This window comes from Sebastes umbrosus, chromosome 22 (genome assembly GCF_015220745.1).
Source record: "Sebastes umbrosus isolate fSebUmb1 chromosome 22, fSebUmb1.pri, whole genome shotgun sequence".
NCBI classification, from domain to species: Eukaryota; Metazoa; Chordata; class Actinopteri; order Perciformes; family Sebastidae; genus Sebastes; species Sebastes umbrosus.
The window spans coordinates 7,352,554-7,378,850 of NC_051290.1; the positions used below are offsets into that span (position 1 = coordinate 7,352,554).

The 26,297-nt window shown below is 42.3% G+C and overlaps 1 protein-coding gene across 2 annotated transcripts; it reads left to right on the forward strand.

Moving 5' to 3' along the window:
- The first annotated feature begins 697 nt into the window (after positions 1 to 697).
- On the forward strand, positions 698 to 17,259 carry wrap53 (WD repeat containing, antisense to TP53). Of its 2 annotated transcripts, none has more exons than XM_037759051.1 (11): positions 698 to 852; positions 2,287 to 2,728; positions 2,833 to 3,022; positions 4,129 to 4,224; positions 4,689 to 4,797; positions 6,646 to 6,734; positions 9,880 to 10,103; positions 11,343 to 11,554; positions 12,786 to 12,889; positions 13,590 to 13,733; positions 15,608 to 17,259. In XM_037759051.1, exons 2-11 carry the CDS (start codon positions 2,455 to 2,457, stop codon positions 15,840 to 15,842), a joined length of 1,677 nt encoding a protein of 558 aa, XP_037614979.1. In that variant the 5' UTR covers positions 698 to 852; positions 2,287 to 2,454; the 3' UTR covers positions 15,843 to 17,259. The 2 variants fall into 2 exon arrangements, with proteins under 2 accessions (XP_037614979.1, XP_037614978.1); XM_037759050.1 differs by having other exon boundaries at positions 708 to 938.
- The last annotated feature ends 9,038 nt before the right edge of the window (positions 17,260 to 26,297 follow it).

A 26,297-nucleotide genomic window follows, 5' to 3' on the forward strand; every position in this document is an offset into this window, starting at 1 on the left:
ACAAGACAAAATAACAGATGCCAGGGGATAAACAGCTTACAAGTACAAAGCCAGGGGAAATAAACATTTAGATAAATATAATCAAAGGAGGTGCATAAAGTTACCGTCTTGATAGCTTTTTTGTTTTCGGAGGAGAGAATCAATTTAATGTATTGTTTGGTTTCATGTTCAAATACAAAAAATGAAGGTTTAGATTTACTAAATTTGGATTTATGTATATGAAATTTAGCTAAGAGAATAATAATTAATAATATAATGTTCTTTGATTTTACTGTTACCTTTTATGGAAACCAAACAAAACATTCTCTAGACATAGAATAAAATCAGGGTCAATATTATCAATAATGAGGGTTATTTTACACATTTACATACAAAAGAAGCATTGCGAAAACATAAACAAAGAGCTGTGCCAAACATAAAAGGACAACAGAAATGAAAAAAAAATCATAAATTAATAATTAAAAAAAACATTATAAAAATAAATAAATGAATAGATAATAATAATAATAATAAAAAAAAAACATGCAAGAGTATGACAATAATTTCACTTAAAAACATTAAAGATATTGCATACATTCATTGTTTTCATTGCTTTTTTGTTATGTGAGGAAGAAATTGTTAAGGGATATAATTCCATTTCTTTCATAAATACAAAGAAATTAGTGCTTTACGAGCCGTCCATGAACGCGTCACCTCCATCATCAGCGCAACTCTCGCGATACTTTGAAACGCATGGCCGCCCCACAGTGTTTACAACTTCTCGCAATGAACTGCTGAATAGAAACCACAAAAGTGCCCGAAGTAGAAGGACGTGGAGTATTTCCGTGTATCATTCGTGCTCTCCGGCTTCAGGTGAAACTTTAACACCATCGAGGAGAGAAAGTTTGCAGCTAAATCTCGAGAAAAAACACCAAAAGGCCAGGAAAGCCACAACACAGGTAGCATCAGACTGCTAACATGAGCTAACGAGAGGTGGTTTCTATTGTGGTCTGACTGGTTAATAATGACATTTTACCTCATTTTAAAGCTTCATTCGTGTTTTATAAAGGCAGCAGAGCAATCTTGGAGTAAAGTGTTTAAAGGTTTATGGTGTAATTTGTACCTTTTAACTGTGAACTTAGCAAAAAATTGACATTAATGCTAGTTTGGAGTGGTTGCCATGTCACCACTAGCTACAGGTGTCTGCAGCTGCAATTTAATATAAATAGAAATAGAAAGCTTTATTGTCATTATTGTATTAAATACAACGAGATTCACAGTTGCCACTTCTGGTCAGTGCTTTAAAGGTCCCATATTATGCTCTTTTTCAGGTTCATACTTGTATTTTGTGTTTCTAGTAGAACATGTTTACATGCTTTAATGTTAAAAAACAACTTTATTTTCCTCATACTGTCAGCCTGAATATGCCTGTATTTACCCTCTGTCTGAAACGCTCCGTTTTAGGGCATTTTGACAGAATTGCATCAGAATTGCATCAGAATTGCGTTGCTAGGCAACAGCTTGGGTCCATGTGTACTTCCTGTCAGCTGATGTCATCATCACATACACTGCAACCAGGAATAAACTGGGACACATTTAGAATGTTTACGTTTAAAACTGTGTAAAGAGTCTAAATATTGTATATTTGTGACATCACAAATGGGCAGAAATCCTGACGGCTTGTTTCAAATGCAGAGTTTCTGAATACGGGCTTGTGTATTTCCCTGTGGATTGAGTGTTTCCATACTTTCACAGTATTTATATAGGACTTAAACCTGCTTTATAATAAAAAAAACATGAAAATCTCACTTTTTTATAATATGGGACCTTTAAAACAAATACTTGACAAGACTAAACGAGGCAGATAAAACATATAACACACACACAGTTATAATAAAGCAAATAAAACAGGTAAAGTAGATGTAATAAATACATCTAAACTTACACTAGAAGTATAAAATATAAAAATAGATGTAATGTAAACAGAGGTAATTGCTCTTGTAAAATAGGTAGGGTAGATGTAATGAATAAAATGTAAACAGGTAGTTGCACTTTAGGTGTATATTGCATCAAGGATATATTGCAAAGACAAATTTATTACACATTCAGTGTATTAATATTGCACAGATTATGAGTCAGTTATGTGTATCCTCTAAACAAGAAACGTCACTTCTTAATCGGGGTATGTGTTTGCCTTTATATTTTTGCATTGTCTTGACATGTGTGTTTTCCATCTTCTTGTGTTATTGGCTTCACCTGCCCTGTCCACCCTGCCTTCATCATTGTCCCCCTGCCTCTCTTTTCCAGGCTAGTCGGTGCTGTGATGTCCTCGACCCCCAGCAGACTCAAACACCCACTCTGCAGGAAGAAGCACTATCCTAGTAGCACCTACCTCACCCACGTCTGACAGCCAACCACACCAGGACAAAAGGACTTTTAAGCACTTTGACAGGAGAGATTGATAAACAAAGAGAGATGTCTGACACAGCTGGAGGTGGTGAAAGCGGTGGTGTGGTGCAAGAAGCAGAGGCGGATAATGAGCCCCCTCTTCAGGTGCCACCTTTGCTCGAAGGTGACGGCTTGGATGTAGGGGAGACCTCAGAGGAAGGGGTGCCTCCGTCTGCCAAGCGGCCCAGAGTGAAAGAGGAGGAACCGGTACCGGAGCAGGTTGCAAAGCCTGTCAAGATGCACGGAGAAACACCAGCACAGGCTGTCTCGCTGCAGGAAGACCCAGCCCCACCAGCACAAAGTAGATAATCTACAGCTGCATGTATTAAATGAAATATAAGGGGGAAAAAGATTCTGTGTGTCTGAGATTAATGAATTAACATGCACACATTTCCTCTTTGATAGGAACAGGAGAACCACTACAATGTGAGGACGGACCGGTAGAGGAAGAGGTGCCCGTCAGTGTGGGAGGTGAAGAAGAATGCCATCAGAATGGAGACCGAGGCCACGACGCCCCCTTAGAAGAAGGAGAGGCGAAACCAGAGGAGGAGCACAACGGTAGCGAATCCGCAGACAGCCCCAGTGAAGGACAGCGGTAAGTGGAGGAAGAAGTCAGGTTTATTTTTAACCTCTGTTTCCACATAGCTAAGGGTAGAGATACAGCAGAGCAGACACACCAACAAGTGAGCTATTTAAATCAGGGGTTTGTGGGGGGGGTTATGTAATGATTATGAACACATATGTTTCAGAAATAGAGACGTTTTTGTGTCTGTACTGCAGAACAAGAGGTTCTGGTAACGGCAAGATGGCAACATAGTCCGAACAAATAATAAAGCTTGATGAAATGCGGTACTTCTTGATCATATGCTTTGATGGACTGATTGGGCGGTCACTACCACAAACATCTATTTATTTCCCACCTGTTTGTGTATAAATTAAATCTGAGGTACTAGTGAATTATCTAAAGATCTTTCCTGTTATTTGTAGCTGTTATTTTTCTTATTTGTACCACTCAACTGCTTGATGTAGCTTCTATTCACCAAGAACATACAGTGGCACACATGAAACTTCATAATTACATAGCATTTAAAGTGTTAAATATGTTATTTTAGTATTGATAAGACAGTCCATGCACCATAATCTAATGTGCATAAAAATGTCTCCCACCTGGCATCACAAAGCAGTTTACGATGACAAGTCAAGTTTTAGAAAAATAAAATGATTAGTTTTACTCACATTGATGCAATGATGAGAAATATATTGCTGTTGTTGTGGTAAAACATGTAAAGAACATGATCAATCTAAAGCAACTAGACCCTGTTTTCAGTCTCCTCAGCCAAAGCCAAGCAGGAAATAGTGAGGAAGTGAGTGAGGGACTTGTTGTAATCCAGATATTATGATACCTGCACAGTCACAGCTATTTGAACATGTGTGAGTGTTAGATGTTGCTCTGCTTCAAATTAACTGATAAATATTAGGGCTGTTAATTGATTCAAATATTTAATTGCTATTAATGGCATGAGTGTCAATAGTTAATCGCAAGATAAATTATCTGTTAAAAATGTGCCGTACATATTTCGTCATAGTTTTTGTTAACTAAATTAACACTGGTAAGATGGGACATTTTCAGTTTTGTTGTGTGATGTTCCCATTCCTGTCTTTTTAAACGAAGACTTGTCCTTCTCTCCATCTTGCTTCCAGCCTTGGCCTAGATTTTACCCAGAACCCTCAAATGCTGACTGGTTCCTGTACCGAGTACTCCAACCTTCCAGAGAATTACCTCAAAGGCTGCAAATGGTAATCTCCTCTAGAATTAACATGATGTCTAATACACCATGTGGATGAGGTTCTGAAGGAGCTAAGTTAAAAACTTTTACATCATTATGGAACTTGTGAGTCATCATTTGGATGATTAGCATAAAAAATATGACCATTACATTTGTACATTTTGTGCTCGGAGAAGATATCAAGGACAGATATTGATGATTACTGAGAAAATTATATTTTTCTGTACAAATCTCACCCTGTTTGTCATGATCAGATCATAGTTGGAAACACTAGTGCAGACTGTACATTTGGTATAAGTGAGGCTACTAGTAACTGTTAATCTCGTGGTCACGATAAATCAATATCTCAACCAAGTACAGTTATGACATTTCTGCCTATAAATGGCACCTTTAAAGATGCATACAATAACGTAAAACCAACCTGTGTACCCGTTGTTCTCAGTTCACAGCTGTTAACACACCATCTTGTTCTAGGGCCCCTGATGGTTCCTGTATCCTGACCAACAGTGCAGACAATGTGCTCCGCGTGTACAACATCCCTCCAGAGATTTACAGCTACAACTGGGACTGTCTTCCTGAGATGGTGAGCAGCACACAGATAGCTTTCCATCAGGGGTTCCTCAAATGTTTGTGCGGAGGATAGAAGAGGTAGCAGACTAAGGGAATGTTTGCAACATACAGAAAACCTTTAATTATAAATAGGAAAGGTTTTACCTCAACAGAGTTTACGCTCATTTATAGGGTCCAGTCTTGAATTGCTCAGCAGATACACAAACCCCTCAATGTACTTGTATGCCGATTTGAAACCGTTCCTCTAGTGCCCCCTTCAGGCTGAAGTCAAGGTCACATTTTGGCTGTAACACTGCTGGAGCCCTTGAACAGACAGGACAACCTTTTTCTCCATTGAGTTTTGTAGGACAGGAGTCCAACTAATGCATTCTGTTGATCCAATCTTATGAATCTTTGAAATGCCTTTATTATGACTTTTCAATTGTCATCATAAGCTCATTCTCAAAACCTGGGTGTCATTGATAAAGTTTAATTCAGTTATTAGATCAGTCAAACTTCGGCATACTGGTTTGAGGATTCAAACTCATATTTCTGTTCCCCAATCATCAATCCTTTCTTCAGAGTTAGTTACAGTTTATTTTATTAAAGTTTTTGTTAGTCTCAATTTAATACTGACGCCTCTATATGACCTATATAAGTAAACAAGACCATCAGCAAGAAGACTGGCTATTTCTATATAGTTATTCTTAATGCTTGTCATCAGTACCACCGGTTGGATTCTGCACAAAATCAGACGTAATCATGCAGGTTCACCAGAAACTCCTTCCGGTCGTGGACAGACTCAGATCCGGCTTCGCTGCTGCCTTCAACCTGCAGTCGGACCTCCGTCGGGAGACGGAGAACTCCTCCTCCTCAGGCCAGGAGCTGAGTTTTGCCTCGCTGCTCCAGCGGTCCCCCCCTGACTTAAACATTGCTTTCCCAACTATGTAAAACAAAATGTAACAAATAAATACATAGATTTACTGACTTATTTATCATTAGATGTAGATAGTATATAAACATAGAGTTGAATTGAATAGATCGGCCCCATTGTCACCAATACCCGATCCAGCTATTTGGGTCCGTATCGGCCCAATATCTGATACCTGGAGCCGACACCGACACCATTCTGCTGGAGGCCCAGGCTGTGTTGCTGGGCCCGCTGGAGGGAAGGGAGGCACGGGAGAACCAGAACCAGGACTGAGCGGGGCAGCCTGTCAGACCCTGCTGCAGTAAAATGAGAAGGTCTTCTAAAGGGACTCTGGTGCTTGGAAACACTACCGCTTTCATCCACAGGGGCTGCCAAAACCAACACAAAATGAAAGTTCCTTGAAGTTGATTTTTTTTTTTTTTACTGACCACAATACAGCATTCAAAATTCACATATCGTTTGTGGGACTTACAACCTTTCATGTGTTGTCTGACCTTTTTATACAAAGACTGTCAGTATGTTGTTCTTGTTTCTGAGTGTATGTTATGTCGCATGTCAATCAATTTAAGGCAGCAGCTTGAGAAAATGGATTACTGAAGATTTAACAGTTAGAATAGACATTCTGTCCTTTTGGGTTTTGTGAAATATCAAGTGGCGAGCCAATCTCTTAATTGTATTACCGGCTGCTAGATTGGGATCACTGAACAAGAATAATTGAAATATAATCCATTTCCCTCCTATTACAGAGATCTCTCAGCGCTTGTGAAAAGGGTAGAAAATTGAGCTCTATTTCTCACAGGCGCCACGGGCTTTTGATATTGAATTTTAGTACAAGGCAAAGCCTCTGATAGTCTTGTAGCCACCTATTCAGTACAAGCACGGACAGATCCCGTCGGTCATTACAGTCCGTTTCTGATGCGTGTTTCAATCGTTTCTTTCATTCTGTGGCAGAGTCCAGTGCTGAGGATGGCAGAGGGAGACACCATCTACGACTACTGCTGGTACCCCAAGATGAACTCTCTGGACGCGGACACATGCTTGTGAGTTCAACTTGATCTTTGCCAGCCCCCTAGCCCCCGAGCCCCGGCTCTTAACAGCAGGATAGATGAGACATTTAAAGTTCACTTTGAAGGTCAGCCTGCCAGACGCTGAAGGATGTATACACTATGTTGTTTATTGAGGCCGGTGTCAGTCGGTGATTGGTGTTTTTAATCTAGATCTGGGATTGTTAGGTTTGTGTGCTTGAGTCTGTGTAATAGACTGTCGCAACATATAAAGGATATTGTTGTGTGCTTGTGACTCATTCTTTGATCCCCGTGGTATTTGCGTTCCGTCGTGGGAGAGCCGGCTGCCAGCGTGGCGATGGCTGTAAAAGCTTTTTGATGTCTCTCATTATGAGTGAAGAGTCGGCCTTCGTCTCGTCTGCCTCTGCCTCCGCCGCAATCCGCTCGGCTGTTTGAGGCCCACGGTGCTTTTTCAGCATGATTCAGCCCACTAACGGCTCACCCGGGTCTCGACGACACCTAAAGGGCCTCATGATTCTCCGACTTGAGGCTTCTCTTTTCATCTTTTTTTTTTGCCGTGTGTGTGTGTGTGTGCAGGCGCGCGCTCTAGCAGGCTTTAGAAAATATGGTAATTGTGACATCACTGTGTGTCTGTGCCGTGCGCTGTTAAACCGAGCCAACATCAGTAACACCCAGCCATCGCCGTGGAGATTGCATATCGTCTGTGGCGAGAGAGGTAGGGCAGTGCTAACAAGCTGAGGTCAAGTTGCCAACAGTTTTGTGTATACCCTCCTCCTCCTCCCCCGGCTCCCATCATCCTCCAGTTACCGCCTCCGCCCTCCGAAAGCTCCCTCTGATCAGGGCCCAGCGTTGGCACCGCTCCACCCCAACATCACACAGCTTTCACTCTATAAGAGGAGGGCGGGGGTGTGCGGGTCAGGAGCCGTATGTCCAAAGATGAGTTGTGTAAACAGCGCGATGATCAACAAACGACTCATGTGGACAATGAACCACTTGAGAGGCCTGTGTGTATGTGCCAAAGCCGCGCAAAGACCTGTCTGTCATGAGGATGAGGATGCCAGCAGGAGCTGACAGCAGATATTCTTCATCTTCTTCAGATCACTGCCACATATCACAGGGGGAGCTCCTGCAGGGCACAGCTAGGTGGTCGGACGAGCTCCGAGTAGGTAGTTAAGGGCCAAGGCAGGCAGATGAAAGGTTATGGTTGTGATTATTGAACGCATTTGCAGCAAACCTGTTTTTCTAGTGCCTTTCCTGTCTTTTCACCTCCCCCTCTTTTCACATCCCCCCATTTTTGTTCCTCCCCCATGCGCTCCTTGAACTTCTGTCTGCCAAAAGCCGTGTGTTGTTGATGCCCCTCCTGTAGAGAGGGAATAAGGGCCCCTGTTATGGCTCGCTTAAGTTGCACTGAGTTCTAGGCATTGCTCCAAGCTAGCAGCAGTCTAGCATTATAATTGGGCATTTCCCTGCTCTGGAGTAAAGCTGCGGCTCAGAGGGGCCATAACAGAACACGGCAGCAGTGGTAGGGGCTAATTTCCTTTGTCTAATTGAGCCGCAGCGATGTTTCGGCATTTGTTCAGCGCCCAGTAATTAGAGTTAAAAAGGCATGGCTCAGTCTTTGGCCCCTGATTTGATTCAATAAGAATGCGTTGTGGTCTTGTCTCCATAATGAGGCGTAGCACAAACGCTGTGTGTTTGTTTTGATGCATTGATACATTCAGGTGGATGTGGTGCAGTAGAGGTTGGAAACGAGAAAATGAATCAAACAAGATGTTTTGTGGTCATACATAATGTATATTTCAAAAGAATCTCGGCAGCCAAATTCATTTGAATCTGGTTTGTATCATCTGGGATGCAGTTACAGCTCTATTGTATTCTGTTATATAAATACTAGGGCTGTCAATCGATTCAAATATTTAATTTAGATTAATCACATGATTGTCCATAGTTAACCGCAATTGATTGCAAATTAATCTGACTTGTTTGCACCCACTCCAGGTGGTGAGTAGGCTTACGTCTGAAGTTTATTTATGTCCCCATGAGCTGTTTGGAGCGTAAACCCAGGGATGGGATGGATGTAAACAGGTGGCCAAACAAATGTGATATTGTAATCTGTGCAGTTTCAACCTTATAATCCTGTTTATATACAAAACAGTAGAGGGAAATAGGTTGTCCACACACAGGATTTTACAATCTCTCTTAAGATTTGATTGATATTAAACCCTGCTGTGTTTGCCTGATGAAGATAATGCTGGTTGAAACTAGAGATGCACTTTTCCAGTTCCAATCCGATTTCTTTTTGCGTAAAATTTGCATTGCATTGCAATTTTTAAATGTATTCCAAAGCAATTCATTTTAACTGTAGGTTAAGTAGACTTCACGTTAAGGCCGTCAATAGATTAAAATATTTAATCACAATTAATCGCATAATTGTCCATATTTAATAGCACATTTTTTAATCTGTTCAAAATGCACCTTAAAGGGAGTATTTAATACTCTTATCAACACGGGAGTGGACAAGTATGCTGTTTTATGCAAATATATGTATATATTTGTTATTGAAATCAATTAGCAACACAAAACAATGATAAATATTGTCCAGAAACCCTCACAGGTACTGCATTTAGCATCAAAAATATGCTCAAATCATAACATGTTAAACTGCAGCCCAACAGGCAACAACAGCTGTCAGTGTGTCAGTGTGCTGACTTGACTATGACTTGCCCCAAAACTGCATGTGATTATCATAAAGTGAGCATGTCTGTAAAGGGGAGACTTGTGGGTACCCATAGAACCCATTTTCATTCACATATCTTGAGGTCAGAGGTCAAGGGACCCCTTTGAAAATGGACATGACAGTTTTTCCTCGCCAAGATTTAGCGTAAGTTTGGAGGGTTATTTAACCTGCTTGGCGACATGGTTGGTAAAACTGAGCCCGCTACAACCTTAAAAATCACAAGATGCATTAATGCGTTATAGGAATTAGTGGCGTTAAAACAAATTTGCATTATTATTGCGTTAACTTTGACAGCCCTTTTAAATACTGACACCTTGTTCATTCATTGCTCACTAAATACGTTCTTTCATTCACTCTCTATCCCCTGCCTGTCTTTAATTCCTTTCCCCATATGTCTTAATAACTCTCACTCCTCTTCCGCAGTCTAGCCAGCAGCAGCCGCGACAACCCAGTCCACGTGTGGGACGCATTTTACGGGGAGGTGCGAGCCAGTTTCCGACCCTACAATCACCTGGATGAGCTGACGGCAGCCCACTCCCTCTGCTTCTCGCCCGACGGAACGCAGCTCTACTGCGGCTTCGACAAAACCGTCAGGGTCTTCTACACCGATCGTCCCGGAAGAGACTGCGAGGAGCGGCCCACCGTAGGTCAGTCACCATCTGCTCTCGTACAGCTTCAGCTTAAAGCATCATACGGGGTAGTTTTTGCGTGATTTAGCTGATTAATTCCTCACAGTACAAGGTTTAATCTGATGTTAATTGTGGTTCGTTGACATCAAAAGTTGATAGCCATTGTGTCTTATTCTCTGCTCTCATATTATGTATTCATTTAAATGCAAGAACTGTTTTGAAAACTCTCCTTGTTGTTCAAGGGCGCAAACTCTGAGAGTGAAGAATAATTCACTAAAAGAATTGCATTCACAAGCTTATGTTCTCAGAAAATCCAACCCACAAGACAAAACAATAAGTAAGCAGGGGACGATGTGAAAAGGATAATGTGAAGTCGGCTGTTTTCTCGCATTCAAAAAGTTGCGGTTTGACAGCTGGCTGTCACATCTAACAGGCTGGAGTCTCCTTGAACAAATCAACAAAGACAGTTTTTATTATGTGCTTCTGACAAAAAAATAAAGGGAACTAAATGTTTACTGTGATGAGTCCCTAATCTCTGTCACACACTTCAAGCTCGCTGCCAGGCTTTTGTAACGTACTCAAATGAACCGAACCGTCGTCTGCCTTGTGGTAAACGGGCTGAAGGATTCTAAACCGCCAAAATGATCCTTGAAAATGTCAACAAAATCGGTTTTGTTTTTCCAACTCAGGTTGAGTTTCATGTCCTTCATGATATTTTTTTATTTATTGCATAAAACGTCTATGCATGCAGGGCGAGAGGTTACTATTCAAGTGGCAACAAACAAATGCAAAATGCCTGAAATAAGGGTTTTTATATGTAATGAGTAAACCTCAACTCTGCTCCGCTGGCAACTCGACATCCTGCTCTGGCACAATATTTGGTTTCTCTTCTGCTTGGCTCCATCAGCTTGATAATTAATAACTGCAGAAATGTATGGTTAATCTCAAAAACAAGCTACGTGACACACGTGAGGAGCGATCCAAACCCTCGCCTCGGCTATTTCGTGCAGAAAACGTGCTAAAAGCCGTTTTTTAAAGAGTGAGAAAGAGGGATGATTGGGAAAGCAGAAATCGGTAAAAAGAAACAGATGATCCAAAACGTGAGCTCATGTGTGCGTTGTTGAGAAATATATTTTCCTCTTTAGAAATGTAATCGGGAATACAGGAGCTGCCAGAAAAGTCAACATTGAGTAGAAGTGATTGTGTCTTCTCGTGAACCTCGTGAGCCCAAACGCTCCTCTGTTGTCTTCGCTGCAGTTAAGAAGCAGGGCCAAAGTGGCATCATCTCCTGCTTTGGCTTCAGCCCGTGCCAGTCTGTTTACGCCTGTGGCTCTTACTCCCGCTGCGCTGGCCTCTACTCCTGCCAAGACGGCACCCTGCTGGCTCTGCTGCCGACCCGCCACCACGGAGGCCTCACCCATCTGCTCTTCTCCCCCGACGGCAACTACCTGTACACCGGCGGGCGCAAGGTGAACACATGCACACACACTCGCATACAGCAGCAAGAGACATGAGGGTATTGAATCATCACACGTGCACCATCAGTAGTATTTGTGCGTTAAGCGGGTAACAAATGACTTTATTCTGTTATTTTCCACCAGTTCTAGACATCGTACAAATTGTCCTCAATGCTCTATTGACAAATTGCAATGTAGAGACTCCATAACCATCAGCCTATGTGTGATTCAATGTCCTCTATTTACTCCTGTTGCCGTCAGTACTGCATGTCACCCTGTTCACATTAAATCTACACTTATTAAGCATTCCAGAGTCAACAAAGTTACTCTGTAGCATGCAAGTCACTCTGCCAGGTAATTAACTTAGCAACAGGGTCAAGAGTAAAGATTAACTGTACACTGCAGGTCTATGTGAAACTAGTTAGGGCTGCAACTAAAGATTATTTTCATTAATCTGTTGATTATTTTCTCCATTAATTGATTAGTTGTGTGATCTAAAAATGGTGGAAAATGTCAATCAGTGTTTCCTAAAGCCCAAGATGACGTCCTCAAACGTCTTTTTTTGTCCACAATTCAAAGATATTCAGTTTACTGTCATAGAGGAGTAAAGAAACCAGAAGATATTCACATTTAAGAAGCTGGAATCAGAGATTTTTGACTTTTTTTTCCTTAAAACATTACTCAAACCGATTAATCGAGTATCAAAATATTTGGCGATTAATTTAATAGTTGACAACTAATCGATAAATTGTTGTAGCTCTAAAACTAATATCAAGTAGTTTTAGTTTGGTGGGGCTGACATTTATAAAGGTATAATGAGACATTGTTTTAAGCTTGCAATAAGTAGTGCTGCACAATTAATTAAATATGAATATTGATCACGATTTTGGCTTCCCACAGTTAAATGAACATGATCGACTGCGATATTTACGTTAAAAAATGTGAGCCCTGCTCATAGAAAACTTGTTAGTAAAAACAGCGCTCTGTTTATTTAAATGCTGTTAGTACAATAAACATGATTTTGTCCCTTAAATTAATGAATAATCGTAACATGATCTATATTGATAAAAAAAAAATCATTATGATTATCATTTTGGCCATAATCGTGCAGCCCTAACAACAAGCTACCTAGATTTTTATTTGAACTTTTTTGATCAAAACATCCCCTGTGATACCTACCTGTAGTCGTCTCCGTAGGCTCTTGTGAACAGTGTGTGTTTGTGCGTGTTTGTGCGTGTTGTAGGATCCAGAAATCCTGTGCTGGGACCTAAGAGAGCCGGACAAGGTTGTGTTTTCACTTAAGAGAAACGTGGCCACGAACCAACGCATCTACTTTGATCTGGACCTGTAAGTTTACTTCACCAACTAGAACTCAGTGATATGTGTGTGTGTGAGCTTCAACTGTGACAAAGTGGTGATACTGCCCTGAGGACCACATGAGCAAACTGTCACTCTGCCAGTTTTACTGCATTCTATACTGCATTTACTGTCTATAAGATACACCCTTATAGACAGTGGATAAACGTTACATACAGTAACTTAGATGACGGCCGGCGTGCTCCCAGTTTGGAGAAGCAGACAGGAGTACCGGCATGGAAGCTAATAAGCAATGTACTGCTGTAGAAGTGACGTTAATTTGGATCCGAAAGTCATGCAATGACACAAACTATGTAACCGATCAATGCAGCAGTTGACCTGCAACTTCTGTGTTCTGCAAAGTAAAATGACTGTTTTTGTGAGTCTTGTGGCTTAGCAATATAACAGCTTCAGTTCCCCGTCAAAATGGACTGTTTGATGGTGAGGTAAACACATTATTCATAACCAGATTGATTAGTTTCACGATTAGTTTCGGTAACCTACGTCACTGTACACTTGCTAACGGCTGAGTTGGCGTTTTTAGTTGAAAATAAACAAAACAGTAAAGAACGCAGATGGACCCGCACTTTAACTTGCACATGGGTGTATAAATGTGATTAATCTCCTGTGACCTGTTGGTGCTTGTGTAATGATGATTGTGTGTATGGATGTGTTTGTTTTGTGTTTATAGGTCAGGCAGGTACCTGCTGAGCGGCGACACAGAGGGAGTGGTGTCGGTTTGGGACACCCAGACAGCTCCTCCTGATGGTAACGAGGAGCTACTGCAACCTCAGCTCAGGTTCCCGGCCCATTGGGACTGCACCAACGGCATCAGGTATGATTGTTAAAAAAAGAAAGGATTTTATCGATACTCCTTATCGGTTCGGTTCTTTATCGATACTCTTGTCGGTTCTTTTTCATTAATAAATAATTGCTTTTCAATATATTTTTAACCTTCTGAGACCTGCCAAACCTGACTTACTTTACTGTCTTTCTTAGGCTCTAGCAGGTTTTAAAGCTAGAGTGAAGTTACAGATATTATAATAATAAATAATTCTCCAAAGTAAGGCTAAATTTTGGCGAGGAAAAACTGGCATGGCCATTTTCAAAGGGTTCCCTTGACCTCTGACCTCAAGATATGTGAATGAAAATGGGTTCTATGGGTACCCACGAGTCTCCCCTTTACAGACATGCCCACTTGATGTACACCACTTCTATGTGACATCTAATGTTGACCTGCTATTTCCCCCGAAAGACCCCCTGGACCCCCTAAAAGAAGACAAAAACAGGTCTATTGTGGGTCTCAGAGGGTTAATAATTTAGCCATGCGTAATACCGATTGTCGGTACTCATCCCTACTTGCCACTTGATGAATTACTTGCCATGCAGTAAATGGTTAAAAGATGCCATTAGCATTAATTGTATGACATAAATCTTATAAAAGGTAGAAACTGAAGCTTCTCAATCATCATGGGATATCTTGTTGTCAGAAGTGAAATACAACCACACAGAGGAAGCCCATTAGTCCTCAACTAACGGTTATTAAAAATGGTACAGTCACAAACATCAACAATCATATTGGCCTTCAGTACAAACAGATAGCAGAACAACAACTGTGAATAGGAGAGAAAGCAATCATCAAATTTAGGTCTATCAATCACGGTCAGTGACTGTGTTGCTGTTACTGTTCGGGCCCTCCCCGCCCCAATCATTCACACAAAAGCAAAGGAAACGCAAACAAATCATCCAAACATATTTCAGATAAGAGCTCCAATTTCCGAGTTCTAATATTACACAACGGTATTACAGCTTTGTGAGAACGGAGAGCGATAACTACAGCTTCTCTGTGTGCGTTTATGAAAAGTCCAGTAAACAGCTCTGTATTCTGTGTAGAGGGGATGGAAGTCGCCGATGAACTATGAATTATGTATCGCAGCTGTGAATGTGCTACAATTATGTGTCGAGTCTGGTCTTCAATTAAGTCCGTTGTTTTAAGACTGTGAAATGCATCGTTTATTTCCTCTGAGTGTTTACATCTAAATGTGCTTTAATGCATAACAATTTAAAATACCAGACATGTCAGTTCTCTTGAATCCCTACAAAAACACATTTCATTTTTTTTTTTTTTAGGGCTGTCAAAGTTAACGTGATAATAACACAAATTTGTTTAAACGCCACTAATTTCTTTAACGCATTGCGATTTGAAGGTTGTGGCGGGATCAGTTTTGAAGCTAGAGTGAAGATACTGGTATCATATGAAACTAGAAAAACCTGAGGAATCTATTGGTACCAACCAATGTCACACTAGCTTGTCGAAGAAGGCTACATAACGCTCCAAACCTACAATATTGGCGAGGAAAAACTGTCATGGTCATTTTTAAAGGGGTCCCTTGACCTCTGATCTCAAGATATGTAAATGAAAATGGGTTCTATAGGTACCAACAAGTCTCCCCTTTATCATTTGTTTGTGTTGTTAATTGATTTCCAATAATAAATATATACATACATTTGCATAAAGCAGCATATTTGCCCACTCCCATGTTCATAAGAGTATGAAATACTTGACAAATCTCCCTTTAAGGTACATTATGAACGGATAAAAGATGTGCGATTAATCACGATTTATATATGAATCGATTGACAGCCCTATTTTTTTTTGCATGCCATCATTTTCTCAACTTCCTCTTCCTCCATCCTTCTCTTCCACAGTATTCATCCCTTCATGCCGCTGTTGGCGACATCCAGTGGGCAGCGCCAGTTCCCGGGGCCCGGCGACAGCGAGGGCGACTCCGCCTCCGAGGGCGAGGGAGGCGAAGCCGTGATGCCACCTCAGGAGACCCGACAAGACAACGCCCTGAGCCTGTGGTGGGCCGGTCCGCTCGGCCCGGCCGCCGAGGAGAGCCAAGAAGAGCAGAGTACAGAGGTGGTGGCGGCGGAGGCCTGAAGCTCCGTTAGATCAGCCGGCTGACACAAATTGAGTTACACCTGCCATGTGATATTTATTTTAGGAACGTCTGATTCGGATAAAGCTAATTATGAGTCAGTCTTTTTCACATCAGCAAATCCAGAGGTGGGAATACCATTTTCTTGATCATTTTTTAAACATCTGGTTACCATAAACATTTACAGTCCAAATAAATTTGAGTCTTAACATATCATCTGCAAGTTTACAACATTTACTGACACACTTGCAGAGTTCAAATTAAACGATTATAAAACATTTGACATCAGGTCAGTGTAGAACACATTATCAGGGTTCTGTGTTTATTGTTTTAACGCCAATTCGGTAAATAAGAATAGGAACTAATTTATATGCCAAAACTGGTTAACCTTAAAAGCAAGGAGTTTTTTTTTTTAAGCCTTACTCGGGTTGAGACAAGATACAGATTGGATTAGGACCTAAAATCAATTTTTGTTATATAATTATTATTATTTTTAAACCAGACAAGATTAAATATGATTCCTTATGGCAAATGTGCTTCCTGAATTGGATGAATTCGGTTGATTCGAAAGGCCTCGACTGGCGTGAAGCAGCCCGGCGTCCGTCTACTGATCGCCCCTCTGATCTGCGTTGTATCCGTGGGAGTGTTTGTTTACGTGTGTGTGGCTGTAATGCTGCCCTGGAGATTCCTAACTGCTATAGTTACAGTTAAGTGCCATTTGTTCTCGAGCTTTGCTTTTGTAAAACCGATAGGGATCTCCTGTTTTTACCTTCTTTTTTAAACTACCGGACGCACGCAAAGTGTTGCGTCGCTCCGTGCATGCCCACAAATGTATATTTTTGTAAAGCCATGATGATCATTCTGATTTTTCGAATGTATACTCCGTATGCAGCTAGCTTGATTACTGTAACCTCATGACGGTCTGTGAAGTCTTTAAGTAGTGGGTGCACCTGGAAAAAACGAGCGATGTCTATTCTTTGTTTTTACAGATTGGACTCGGATTACATGTGTACCTGTGTGAGCGGTGATGTGGCGGCACATTGTGTTTGTATTAATAATGTACTGCGGTGATTTGCTCAATGCTTATGTTGCCATCAGTGGGGTGTTCTTTGCTTTAGGGGTTTCTTTGCAGAGGAAGCACAGCATGCTCCAACCAAAAGCCTTGTATCTTTAGACACTGAGGAATCGATCTCCAGGTTTCACTTCTTGGAAGTCAAATTTGTTGCCAAGCAATAGTAGCTACGATAGCTGCTGTTATACAATACTACACAGATTTGCTCTACCAGGAAGCTTTAGGAACCACGTAGGCCTTGGTGATGAGACACAAGTCTCTAGATAGATGGCTGTGTCTGCGACAGGTGGCTTTCTGGTGGTTTTATTCAAGCTGCAGTGAATTAAAAGCATATCTCTTCACATTCTCTTTTTCGTTTTTTGTCCTTTCTTTTCTAAGGCAGTTCAGAGTTGGCAGCCCTGTAATAAATCCCTGATGAATGCAAGATGATGTTATACTCGAGTCAAGAGGCAGCTCTTAAAAGCTGAAGGGACTATTGGCTTTCGCTTATGAGATGGAAACTATTCATAGCTTTCACCTTTCCCCACACACATTTGGTATGAATGCGCGCACGCTCTCATGTATTTGATTGTCTGAAACCACAGGGGCAGAGAGCCAAGTTGGAGAGCTGCACTGTTGTGCTGTGCGGGTTGCTTAGCGACCGTCTCCGCCTTGGGAGAGGAAAGTAGGTAGAAAGATGACGGGAAGGAAAATTGGGGCCAGAGAAAGAGGGGAAAAAAAGGTGTAACAGGTGTAATAAATAATCCAGTGCTTTAGTGATTGTTCCTTGTTTGTCTGATGGTCTGGACTCATCTTAATCTCAACTCTACTAGAGAGTGAAGTCTGGGATAGGAAGTGGTTATGACGCAAAGAAACTGGCGATTTAGTCGATATATGTAATGATGTAAGCTTTTCTATATCGTATCTATTTTAGCATCTCTTGACTGATTGTTTTGGTTTTATGGCCAACAATTTAAAGTTGCTCTATATGATATCCAGAGTATTAATATGGTGGAAAACAACTATTTGCTATGTAAAGATATAGAAGAGTAATGTCTACCTGAGCAGAGAAGGAAGTCACTTTCCCTCTTCTCCTTGTTTTGTTGACATAGTGTGCTTTTAGTGCATGTGAGCGTGCCCCACTGGCTTGCTCACGGCCGCCGTTTTGCACTGCTCTCATACGGCGGTTACAGCTTCGGTGCCGTTGCGCAACCGTACAACCCACCCTCCGGCTCCCTCCAGGTTTACACTGTTCGCTCTGTTAGCACCATTTAACTACGAGCCGCCAATAGGCAATAGAAATGCTCCCAATCTCGCATTTAGCACCTGAAACTATTGTTTTCACTCTAAAATCAGGCACAAGTTGTGATAAACCCATTGCATGCTACATGCCCAGCACGAAACAACAAAGTTAGCGATTAGCTGCTGATGGGAGGGGAGCATATAGTAGGTAAAAATGGGAAGAGCTAAACAAAGCTATCAAGCTTTCAATTTGTCAGATTGACAAACGTGTCTCCAAATGAATGCTAATATCACTCTGTATCTGCTGGATGTGCAAATAGGCAACTTTGACATGACATGACCTTATAAAATTGATATGCCGAACATGTTAGCAATGTTGTTTACAGCATGTTGTAGCCAAAAAAATCAATCTATGCAGCTTTAATCTTTCTTTGCTTTTATGATTTGGTGGGAAAAAAAATAATTTTAGATGCAAGGGGTGTAGATTGATAACAAAAAAATATCCACTTTAAAGGTCCAGTGTGTCACAGAATCGTGTTTTCGTTAGCTTAGAATGAGCCGTTCATATCTACATAGGGAACGGGTCCTCTTCATATAGTCCACCATGTTGCTACAGTAGCCCAGAACGGACAAACCAAACTCTGGCTCTAGATAGGGCTTTTTGCATTTTTACGTTACCTGAAGGCCACCGTACTTCTATAACATGCTTGGAAAAGGTCTGCAACCTCACCACTAGATGCCATTAAATCCTACATACTGCTCCTTTAAATTAAGCCTTTAACTATAAAGTCACCATCATCTTTAGTTCACTATTTTACATTTTATGCAGTTTTTTTTGGCAACAAATTAGGTCATATCTCATGACAACAACCTTTCTTAAATGCTGTATAGCTCTGAAATGTAGAACTAGTCCTAATGTTAAATTAATCTTCATTTCCCCCCGACGCTAAAACCACAATAATTGCATATGATAGATATTGATTTCAGTATTGAGTGCAGTGGTTTGTGGAGATCAAGTCCCATTCTGTAATGATTCGTTATAAACCAACAATGACATTCTAGAGGTTACACTGAACGATTGTCATTAATTTTTAAACTGCCTATATGATTTCCGTATAAAAAAAGACTGCCTTCAGAAAGCCATGTCGGCCGAGCCTTAGTGCTTGTGGCACAGATGACAGCGAAGCCATTATCTTCATCCCAAGGTGGCTGCGGTGTAGTCTTTCCACTTGTGCAGTTAATGAGCCAATCCACATCAAGTGTTCTGTGTTTCTGTGTTCTGTGCTTCCATTTACGTCGCATCCTGAGTGAGTCTCCATGGCCTCGCATAAGTGCCTTCCATTAGACGGGCGCGCACACACAAACTTAACAGTCCCAGCGCTCATCACCGGAGAGTGTGCGGAATAGTAAGTAATGGGATCTTGATATTAAGAAAGACATTTGAAAACAATTATTCAAATGGCTGTCTGCCTGTTGAATCTCCTAATCCCACGGCGAAGCACTCAAGCAAACACTCAGCGGCGTGACCCCGGCTGAATTAGCATGGAGGAAAAGAGGAAACGCCTCTGAAGCCGGAGATGCTAAAATGTCTAGACTGCTCTCTGGTTTGTCACTCTCGCGCTGCCTTTGAAAGGGAAAAGGCTTTTTAGAAACATGAAGCAGAGGGAACAGATTTGCTGTAGCTTTTAGAGGTTGTCATACATGGCATTTCTCAAAATGTCAAAGGGACGTCTCCTTTATCTGCGAGAGACTTTGAATGTGTTTGGCAGGCGTTTAGCACGAGGCTTCACTCTGACCCGGCTCTGACACACCAGCAGAGTAGAGATGTTACATCCAGTTCTCCTCAGACTTAATAGGCTGTCTGCTGCACGTACACAGCTGCCACACGCGTCACGTAAATCAAGTGGTAATCATGCAGATCTCGACCTGATCAAATTTGGGCTGCTGTGGGACAAGATATGGAGCCAAGATGTACCATCAAAAAGTCTTTGAATGATAAAACTCCAGTAGTGAAGCAGATTAGGTTGTGCTGGGGGCAACAGTGGGCTCTGACGGTACGTGTCCACAGCCTCCGTGCTTTCCATGCCCCCCATTCACTGCCTATGTAAGCAGCTGCGCAATGCATTCTGGTAGCGTGGCATCGCGATTCGAGAGACTAGGCGTCACGACGCCCGCTCCTCATTTGCAAAAGTTGAGGGCTCGTCTACTTTATGCAAATCACGGGCGTCCGACGCGACTCGCCGCCTCTCGAAACTCCCGATAATCTTTTAAAATAAACGTTGTCGATCCAAATTAAAGACAGATTCATCAACTGCATGGATTATTTCTCGCCTCAAATGTTTTCAGAAACACATTTCAGTGAACTATTTACGTGAAATAAGAGAAGAAAGTTTCCATACTGGTTCCGGTTTGAAAGCTAGGAGCAGCAGCCAACGGCGGGAAAGCGTTCGTCCAATCAGGAGCCGATTGCCTTGTTTCTAGGGACAGCACACCAAGCGTCCAATGCTGGGAAGCGTCGCGTCCCCTCGCGATAAAAAACGCCCCTGTGGACACGTACCGTCACAGTTGTAGCTACAAGTAATGAGGAGGCCCCTGCCTGTATATATTTAACCATCACTTTATCAGTCATCGGAACTATTTGCAACACCAAAAAGGTGGAAGGGTTATCTTCCAGTGTTGGTTTCTGAAATCCCAGGCATGAGGCTGCTTTTCAAACATGAGTTTATGGTCTCAATCGCTAGTTTCAAGTCTTCTTCAATACAGCATGATGTTCATTGTTTTTGGTCTTACAACTTTAACCCTTTCACGGTGTGTTTTCAGCTCATGAAAGTTAATTATAAAATGTTTTGGTTGCCTAAAAATGTCTCATTCAGCTTTCGGATGTGCTTAGCTCCACCCTCTCGTGTCACTTCCAAAAAAAACAAGATGACGACGGCCGAACTTGAGGCATCAAAACGTCAGTCCACAAACCAATAGGTGACGTCATGGTGACTACGTCCACAGCTGGTGGATGGATGACCATGACATTTAGGTGCAGACATTGATGTTGCCCTCGGTAGCCTATTGTAATCATTTTGGTGATCTCTTAACTTTCCATTGAGCGCCATCATCAGGTCAAATGTCCAATAGCTTTCTTTATGACTATCAGTATAGTAACTATTCTACTTGCTTAACTTACTTGCTTGCATTGTCAATGTGATGCATGTTATCATGCTGACGTTCGCATTTAACTCCATGCAACACTGCAGCCAAACAGATGTGCTAGCCTGGCTGTGTTAGCTTGTTGTCCTTTGCATTTCCTACCTGCAGATGATCAATGACTTCTTCTGTTAACACTAGTATAAGAGCAAAATCCCAAAATAGGGAATGTCTTCATGAGCCTGTATCATAAAAAAATGAAACCCCTTATTGTTCTCAGTCAGTAGTTGAATGTAATTTTCACACAGCCACGTTTTTCTGCTCATTATAGACGGGGCCGGTCTGAAGCTGAGATGACTTGAGGTTTTCCTTACAAAGCCTGAATCTGCAGGGATATTTTTATAAGTCCCAACCAGCCCATTTCATCAGCCGCCAAAATAGCCGCATTCCTATGAATACATGCCATTTCCATTCCAAAAGGCAGCGGCGGTGATTGACGCGTCCTTGTTCTCTGGTTTACATTAGATGTGAAAATAATTGGCACCTGTATCCCCGCACATGCTCTGAAGCCAGGGAAACGACGCAGCACCGTGAGGTTTCATTTCACTCCGGAGTCTGATCCCCTATTCACTCCAGATGTGGAGGCACGCACACGGATATCTATCTGCAATAGCTCGGGAAGATTAATACAGAGTAAAGATGTGTCATATCATCATATTCCGCCGTTGCTGACAGGTAGAAACGAGTAGCTCTGCATTGATATTTCTCTCACGGATATGTAAGCTTAGAATATCAACTTTTAAGATACGCACTCGCATGTGTGCCTCTGCCGTCCCTCCACCTCATCCTCTTCTCATCATCTCATCCTCTCCCAATCTCCTCCTCCTGCTCGCCACACATTCCCTCTGGCGATCCCCGTAGCTAGTTATCACGAGGGTGAGCCTATTGAAGTACATTAAGCATCCAGTATCCCAGCCGGCCCTGGGAGATTGGATGTGATCTTGGCGGTTTAGTGGGGTGTGTGATGCCCAGGGAGAGTAATTGCTTGCGTAATTGCACTCTGGGGAAAGGTAGAGCAGTAGGGCCTAAATTCATCCTTCTACCATGCCCTCAGGCCGCTTGGACAACTCTTGTCCCAGAGCCTGGCCATTCTTTACTCCTCTCCATAACCCGCGCCCTCCCCTTGTTCTCCTCTCCACAGTGGCTGGAGGGAGGGCGGGAGGTTTATGGAGGAGTTTGGATGGAGAGCGGTGTCAGGGGGAGCAGGTGGAGCAGCGGGCCGGGTCAGAGGAGCTCTGCTAGGGGCCGAGGAGACAGATGGAGGAGGGGATTAGGAGGAGCAAGGAGGCGCCCTGTTGATAAAATGAAAAGGGAGGCAGAGGAGGGGAGACGGAGACACACAGAGGATATGAAAGCAAACGTCCAAGTGTGGAAAGATTTGTGTGTTCTTGCATCAGATATCCTCGTGTAGATAGAAGGATGAGGAAAATCCTCCCAAGTAGACACATTGTGGGTGGTCTGCTCCTCATAAGGGGCTACTTAAGAGTTAAGAGTTAATACTTAAGGATTAAAGTTAGTAGACTAGTTAAGTCAGACTTGTGATTTTAGTACCAGCCTTTTAGTACCTGGTTTCACTCCTGGGACACGAGGCGAATGCAATTGACTGCAATAACTGTTAATGGGCCTCATGCAGGAAGCCATATAAGAACAAATTAACTCTTATTTTGTTCATATCCACGATTTGTTCTTGTTTTGATTCTTTGGGATTCACTAATGTTTTCTTACTTTTTTTCTCTAAGGTAAGAGAATTTTTTACGAGAGGCACTCTTACTAAGATGAGAAAAAGCATCTTGTTTTCACAGTCCGCAAATTGTCCAGTGCAAGGAGTTGATTTCTCTTATAGCAAAAAAATTAAGAGAAAACATATGAGAATATTGCTGCATGAAGCTGAATGTCTGCCAGGACAGAAAATCCATGCTGTGTCCCAATTCCATACTACTTATCATACTATGCAGCAGATTTATGTTGCGGCCCCTTTCCAAGGGTTACAACATAAATCTGTTGAACCGAACAGAAAATGATGCTCTGCTAATTCAATATAGATTTTTTTTTTTTACTGTAATAACTCCAATATTTGCTTTCTTGTGAAATACTGGATGTTTTTTTTTAAATCTCTTTAGGCATCTAGCAATTATTTAGATGAAGCAAACAGAACGGTTGCAAGCAGACACTTCTTTTTACGATGGTTGCCAGCCAAAAAGGTCGGGATCCACTAGTATATAGAATGTACTTTAAATGACATCAATATGAGCATTGGATGTATACAAGAAGTGGACGTAGTCACCGTGACGTCATGCATTGGTTTGTGGACCGCCGTTTTGAATCCTCGAGTTCGGCATTTAGACCACTTTGTTTTTTTGAAACCAGAAGTGACACGAGAGGGGGGAGCTAAGTACAACTGAACACTGACTAAGACATTTTCACGCAATCAAAAAGGTTATAATTAACTTAGACCGGACAACGCCGTGGTAACGACCTGTCATACACAAGGTGGCCCCGCCCTAAAGCATCCCCTGCTTTATGGTCTATTTGACTCTAAATGGGACCATAATTTACTAAATGAACATCATGCTGTATTGAAGAGAGACCATAAACTTGTGTTTACAATGTTTACTGAGGTAATAAATCAAGTGAGAAGTAGGCTCATTTTCTCATAGACTTCTATACAATCAGACTTCTTTTTGCAACCAGAGAAGTCGCCCCCTGCTGGCTGTTAGAAAGAATGCAAGTTTAAGGCACTTCAGCATTGGCTTCACTTTTCAGACTAGGAGGTTGCCCACTGACTATGAGTCATGATGTCACTAAACTTGAGCTTCACTCTTCTTAAATCTAAATGTATTTTTCATCTTAGTAGCTGAAGGACGGTTAAGGTGAATAAATCAAGTCATTTCCTGTACGGATCATTTCTGGCCACTATAGAAACACATTCACCTGCAGGTCATGCAGTGTAATCCTGCAGCGTGCAGCTGCAAGGCTTAAGGTTGTGATGTGATGTTATGAGCAGAATTAGAACTAGATTTCAGTAATTTAGGAGAAGGGCTCCTCAGAAGTGTGGCTAAAGAAGCGCAAACACACCGACTGCTTAAGTATGCAAATGGAGGTGGGTGTGTGTGGGAGAGATCAACTGTCAGGTACAAATTGTTTACTGATGCAGAATCGGCGAGTCACTCCGCGCAATCCATACGTGTGATCTTCACATCACATGTTGCACAACCCCTCACCTCTCCTCATTTAATCCCCCCCCCACACACACACACACCTCCCTCCATCTCTCTCTCTGTCACAGGAAGATACGACTGTGTGTGTGTGTGTGTTGGCACAGAGGAGTGTTTGCTGCAGCAGTGTGTGTGAGGAGGAGGAGGAGGACGAGGAGGAAGCTCACAGGGACAGACAGATGCTGAAGGATAAAGACGTGCAGCTGAGATCTATCAACTGCAAGGCGGGCGAGGGGGTGCCATGCTCTGACACCCACCCACATCCTCATGCACACACACACACACACACACATTCCTGCACCACCCTCGGTGTGAATTTCACTCCCACCAGGGTGCATGTTTTCCTGTCTGAAGTCTTTGTATCGCCGCCACCATGGGTGTCTGTGCATGTGTCTATCCTTAACCTTAACCCTTACCACGACATGCATAATGTTAGCCATGCACTCACTGTAATTGCTCGTGTTTGCAGCTATACATGCTGTGTGAAAGTGATGCTCGGTTTTGTGTGAACGTGTGTGTATTTATAGTACATTATGTGTGTGTGTGTGTGTGGTGAGGTCTGGCAGCTGGAGCAGACTGCAGCCGGAGTCACCAGGGAGAGGATGCGGTTATGAAGAAGAGTTGAAGGTCGGTGCAGTAAATGAGGTCAGCGTGAATAAATAAGCCCTAATACACACTGACATAGCAGCTACGGGTGTATATTAAGCATACAAATACTTCCTTCCGCTCACCCCCAGAAAGTACATTCAGCACTATATGGCAGATCTGATGTAGGTGGCATCTTATAGCGCTGCAGTTTTTATAAAAACTGAGTCATCTTCGACAGGAACGCGAGCCGCAAAGGAGCCAGTTTTCCCACACAGATAGATTCCCAGACAGAGCAGAAGGTTTGTTTTTCACGCCAGCTCCACCTCTGAACCGCTGTTGTCTCTGAACCAGTCTGTCTTCCTCCACTACATTTAGCTCTGTCATCTGCCCTGCCAAGGTTGCGAGAGGTCAGCGCAACAGAAACGGCTCTGCTCTCTCTTTTTCTTTTTCTGTTTTTCTCTCTCTCTGACCATCTCTATAAAACCTCCTCGCTGCATTTGTTTCTTGTTTGGATCTCATAACCTGCAATTACAATTCTTGTTGAAAGCATGCTGTAATTTTGCAGCGCAGAGGAAATGCCTGCACTTTTGTGTTTGCTTGCAGATCAGCCTTCAGAGCCTGGTTTGAGCCGTTGTAAGATCTCATCTGCTCTGCCGAAGTGCCCTTGAGCAAGACACTAAAGCCTCGTCATCTTCAGGTCTGCTGCCCGAGTAAACCTGACTTTTCTATCATGTTTGTTCCCCCCACCTCCATATGCTCTCCTCTATCTCTGCCTCACTTTCATTTCCTTTCTCTCCCAGGCTGTGCAGGAACAGCAGGAGGTGTTCATGGCGCATCGACTTTTTCCTCTCTCTGTTTGCTGTCTGTCTGCTGTCTGTTTTTAAGTGAAATCTTTTCAGTGAAAGGTATTAAAGGTGTCTTCCCCCTCTTTGTTTCTCTCTCTCTGTGTATGTTTCTGGAAGTGTGTTGTACTGCAGCTCCAGTTTGGGGAACTTGTGGATTTCTATAATGAAGCAGTGCAGGCAGAGCTGGGTGCTAAGCTTTTGCAAAGGAAGAATTTCCTATCACGTGGGCACTATTCATATTTGGACAGTAAGATTGCTAAGTCTGAGGAAATGTTTTACCTTCTTAACGTAGCAGAAAAATGTTTTGTGTCTGATAAT

Excerpts from the sequence above, each read along its gene's own strand:
- wrap53 (XM_037759051.1), top strand. The coding sequence starts at position 2,455 with ATGTCTGACACAGCTGGAGGTGGTGAAAGCGGTGGTGTGGTGCAAGAA. Across the intron at positions 10,104-11,342 it reads CGAGGAGCGGCCCACCGTAG|TTAAGAAGCAGGGCCAAAGT; the intron begins GTCAGTCACCAT and ends TCTTCGCTGCAG. Across the intron at positions 11,555-12,785 it reads TGTACACCGGCGGGCGCAAG|GATCCAGAAATCCTGTGCTG; the intron begins GTGAACACATGC and ends TGCGTGTTGTAG.